The sequence below is a fragment of the Octopus bimaculoides genome, chromosome 29 (genome assembly GCF_001194135.2).
Source record: "Octopus bimaculoides isolate UCB-OBI-ISO-001 chromosome 29, ASM119413v2, whole genome shotgun sequence".
NCBI classification, from domain to species: Eukaryota; Metazoa; Mollusca; class Cephalopoda; order Octopoda; family Octopodidae; genus Octopus; species Octopus bimaculoides.
Window position 1 is genome coordinate 559830 of NC_069009.1, and position 5017 is coordinate 564846.

The 5017-nt window shown below is 36.3% G+C and overlaps 2 protein-coding genes and 1 pseudogene across 2 annotated transcripts; all 3 read left to right on the forward strand.

Annotated features, from left to right (window-relative positions):
* The window catches only part of LOC106880332 (zinc finger protein 665-like), a 55538-nt pseudogene that overhangs the window by 31528 nt on the left and 18993 nt on the right, over nucleotides 1-5017 (forward strand).
* On the forward strand, nucleotides 430-4284 carry LOC106880330 (zinc finger protein 271). Its single transcript, XM_014930206.2, has 2 exons — nucleotides 430-807; nucleotides 2425-4284. Exon 2 carries the CDS (start codon nucleotides 2776-2778, stop codon nucleotides 4273-4275), a length of 1500 nt encoding a protein of 499 aa, XP_014785692.1. The 5' UTR covers nucleotides 430-807; nucleotides 2425-2775; the 3' UTR covers nucleotides 4276-4284.
* On the forward strand, nucleotides 4490-4837 carry LOC128251210 (zinc finger protein 436-like). Its single transcript, XM_052977807.1, has one exon. The coding sequence runs from the start codon at nucleotides 4490-4492 to the stop codon at nucleotides 4835-4837; it is 348 nt and encodes a 115-aa protein (XP_052833767.1).

Here is a 5017-nt window from a genome sequence, read left to right on the forward strand (position 1 = left end):
ATTTACTTTTGTTTAAAAATAGACCCCTCATACATCCAGTGGTTAGGGTAGCGGTCTCGCGGTCATAGGATCATAGGATCGCGGTTTCGATTCCCAGACCGGGCGTTGTGAGTGTTTATTGAGCGAAAACACCTAAAGTTCCACGAGGCTCCGGCAGGGGATGGTGGCGAACCCTGCTGTACTCTTTCATGACAACTTTCTCTCACTCTTACTTCCTGTTTCTGTTGTGTCTGTAATTCAAAAGGGTCAGCCTTGTCACACTGTGTCACACTGAATATCCCCCAAGAACTACGTTAAGGGTACACGTGTCTGTGGTGTGCTCAGCCACTTGCACATTAATTTCACGAGCAGGCTGTTCCGTTGATCGGATCAACAGGAATCCTCGTCGTCGTTAAGCGACGGAGTTCCAAGGAAGGAAGGAAGGATGTCGAACTACATGGACCAATGAGAGTAGAGTAATGAGTGGAAACAAAACCAGATTGTAATAGAAAACATGATATTCCATCAACTCCCACTTGTTCTATCATTTGGAATCGTGAATATTTTTAAAATATAGGCTGTTCCGTTGATCGGGTCAACTGGAACCCTCGACGTCGTAAGCGACGGAGTGCCAACCACAACAATAAGTACACCCGCTTTCTGTCATAGTAACTGGAACTTAATTTTCTCCTTGGTAGCCAGTTAGTAGAGCCATCTCGGGGAGAACCGGAGAAATTTTATCGTATGAAGGGGAATAACTTTTACAGCAGTCGAAAATTTTAATTATTAATGGTGATTTAATATCGGACACTGATACGTAAGAATACGGTAAGTTGACAAAAGATTTATTTTAAGGCTGTAAATGATAAAAAGATAGATCATAATAAGGTGATTTCCTATTAGATGTTCGTAAAATCATAGCGATCCAAGAAGTTTAGGTAATATTTCGTTACTTTATTTGAAGAAAATATTTCATAATTATAAGTGGAACATACTACGACCAGCGAGTAAAACGTGAAGGATGAGTTACTTTGAATAGAGTTTCGTCCTGGGCACATTTGAGAATTCTTCAACAGTCCAAGTCGCTAAATATGAGAAAGATCGAACCAGTGTCGTAATTGTGTGGCTTTCATTGATTATCTGATGGTCTCGAAGTATTACGTTGGAATTCACAATAAAACGATTAGCAGGTGAGTGCCCCCACAGGAGATGCTAATCGGGATGAAATTAAATTTAAACGAAAATAAATTTGATTTTACGAACATCAAATAAGAAATGACCAATAATAATGTTGAATGGGAAATTATTATGGCTCCTCGGTTTTGGATATTACTTCCAAATTGAAAAGTTGATTTGTTAATTATAAAAGCCTATGTTACGGTTACATGTGATATAAATTAATTGAATTGGTAAGATGAGAGTAATGCTGTCTATCTAATTGATTGGGAAAACGAGAGAAAAGCCAGTGAAAAATACAATATTGGTATTATTCGATTCTTTCACCCTCACGATTTTCATTAAGAAAAAAAACAAAAAAAAACTCGGATTTTTTTGCGTGGAATCGAGTGGTCCTAATATGCTGCAAACTCCTTATTTTTATACGGAAAAAGGGTCAATATAAACATCTTCACCCGAGAACAAAAGAAAAAATAATAAATAAACCAGCCTGGTGGGTGTTAATAAGTACGTAGGAAACGAATATAAAAAACAAAAAAAATGCGTGTTGACGACCCTCGGGGTGGATTGGGGACTTTCGGAAAATTCACATGATCTGATTTTCCCGTCATAACTTCCGGTAAAATAGATATGAATATTGATTTTTCTTTTTTACGGAATCCCACGTTTTTGGTTATCTAGGATCCGACTCTGCAAAAAAAAAAAAAAAAAGGATCAGAAATCGTGTTTTCAAAATTTCTATTCCATCTTTCTGTGTTCCTTTCTGTTGAAGAGCATAGGCTCGAAACGTCAAAGACTTTCTCTATTCCCGAGCGTTATACTAATACATCCATTTGTTGTTTACACCACCTGTCTTCGTCTGTTGTTGGTTTTTTTTTCGTAAATTTGCCCACATATATATATATATATATCTATATATATGATAAGTTTCTTTCAGTTTATATATACATGTATATGAGTATGTATGTATGCATGTGTGCTACTGTCTTCTTGCCTTACCATTGTGTGATAGTCGTAAACGAGTATCACTGTCATACAAGCAGTGTGTTTTGTTTTCTGTCTCCCATGTAAATATAACCTGTCAGGAGAATATAAAATGTCACCTTGGAAACCATTGAGAGTTGAAAATCTGCCTCAATAAACTGTGAACCATGCAAGCATTAAAAAATCTGCATTGAAATGATGAGAATGTTGTTGTTATACTTACTATGTTGATTTACTGTTTTGTTCAATTTCCTCAATATCTTAAGGTTTTTTATATTATTTCAGAATATCACACCTTGTTGGCAGAAAAGAAAGTTTTTACATTGACTAAAGGAAGACGACATATTTATAAGGAGCATTCATCAAAATCTATGACAAACATTGGTGAAATATTTCTTCTGATCAATGGAATTTATCAGCAACATTTTTTCCTCTACGGTGTCTGGAATGGTCACTTTACAGGTTAATCAACCTTGGATAACATTACAAAGGAGTTGACAGTTTACATCTGCTGTTTTAGATAATGAGGAAGATCTCCAATAAAAGAAGCATAGCATTAATTTATTCTCTGAAAATACTAACTCAAATGAACACAAACATATTCATAGAAATGAAGAAAACATTGTTGTGATATGTATGACAAATTATTTCTCCATTATGAATCATTTACCTAAACCAAAATACCGTGATACAGGAGAAAAGCCATATCACTGTGATATCTGTGGTAAATCATTCTCTCAAAGGAGTGACTTGACTAGACACAAGCGTACACATACAGGAGAGAAGCCATATAGTTGTGATATCTGCGGTAAATCATTCTCTGTGTCCAGTAACTTGAAAACACACAAATGTATTCATACAGGTGAGAATCCATATCAGTGTGATATCTGTGGTAAATCTTTTGCTGTTAGATATAGCTTAACTAGACACAAAAATACGCATACAGGAGAAAAGCCGTACCTTTGCAATATCTGTGGTAAATCATTCACTGAAAATAGTAATTTGACTGCTCACAGATTAATTCATACAGGTGAGAAGCCATATCACTGTGATATCTGTGGTAAATCATTCTCTGTTAGATTTAGCTTAACTATACACAAGCATACACATACAGGAGAGAGGCCATACCATTGTGATATCTGTGATAAATCATTCTCTGCTGGTTTTCAGTTAACAAAACACAAACAAATACATACAGGAGAGAGGCTATTCAATTGCGATACCTGTGGGAAATCTTTCTCACAAAGTTGCGAGTTGAGTAGACACAAACGTGTTCATACAGGAGAGAAATCATATCATTGTGATATCTGTGATAAATCATTCTTTCAAGGTAGTGACTTGACTAGACACAAACGTACACATACAGGAGAGAAGCCATATCATTGTGATATCTGTGGTAAATCATTCTCTCAAGGTGGTGTTTTGGGTAAACACAAACTTACACATACAGGAGAGAAGCCATATCATTGCAATACCTGTGGTAAATCATTCTCTATATCCAGTAACTTGAGAATACACAAACGTGTTCATACAGGTGAGAATCCATATCACTGTGATATCTGTGGTAAATCGTTCTCTGTTAGATGTAGCTTAACTAGACACAAACTTACACATACAGGAGAGAAACCATACCATTGTGATGTCTGTGGTAAATCATTCACTGAAATTCGTAATTTGACTACTCACAGAACCGTTCATACAGGTGAGAAGCCATATCACTGTGATATCTGTGGTAAATCATTCTCTCTTAAATTTCACTTAACTAGACACAAACATACACATACAGGAGAGAGGCTGTTCCATTGCGATATCTGTGGTAAATCTTTCTCTCTAAGTTGTCACCTAAGTAGACACAAACGTGTTCACACCGGAGAGAAGCCATATCACTGTGATATCTGTGGTAAATCATTCTCTCGTAATAGTCACTTGAATATACACAGATGTACACACACAGGTGAGAAACCATACCATTGTGATATCTGTGGTAAATCATTTGCTCAAAATAGTAATTTGACTACACACAAATTCGTTCATACAGGGCAAAAACCATATCACTGTGATATCTGTGGTAAATCCTTCTCTGTTAGATTTCGCTTAACTAGACACAAACATACACATACAGGGGAGAAGCCGTAACATTGCAATATCTGTGGTAAATCATTTTCCCAAAATGCTAGTTTGACTACTCACAAATTCATTCATACAGGACAAGATCCATATCTCTGATATTTGTGGTAAATGATTCTCTGAAAGACATTCCTTAACAAAACACTGACATACACACAGAGGAGAGAAGCCATATCAGTGTGATATCTGTGGTGAGAAATTTAATTTTACCAGTCACTTGAAAATGAACAGACGCATTTATACAGGCAAGAAGCCATATCAGTGTGATATCTGTGTTAAATTGTGCTCTATTAGTAGTCACTTAATTAAACACAGATGTACAGACACAGGAAAGAAGCCATATCAGTGTGATATCTGTGGTAAAATGTTTCCTAATACCAATTACCTGAAAATGTGCAAACGTATTCATACAGGTGAGAGTAAATCAATCTCTAGAAATAGTCACTTGATGAAACATAAAAGTACACATACAGGAGACAAGCCATATCACTGTGTTATCTGTGGTATATCATTTCCTCAAATGAATACCTCGACTACACACAAACGGATACATGCAGCAGAGAAGCCATAACTTTATAATACTTGTGGTAGTTCATTTTTTTGAAAATAGTGTTTTATCTAAACACAAACGTGTTAGTGCAAGAGAGAAATATGTCATGGTCATCATCATTTAACGTCCGCTTTCCATGCTAGCATGGGTTGGACGATTTGACTGAGGACTGGTGAAACCAGATGGCTATACCAGGCTCCA

What these genes read in the sequence shown, in the direction of transcription:
- LOC106880330 (XM_014930206.2), top strand. Translation starts at nt 2,776, where the DNA reads ATGACAAATTATTTCTCCATTATGAATCATTTACCTAAACCAAAATAC.
- LOC128251210 (XM_052977807.1), top strand. Translation starts at nt 4,490, where the DNA reads ATGAACAGACGCATTTATACAGGCAAGAAGCCATATCAGTGTGATATC.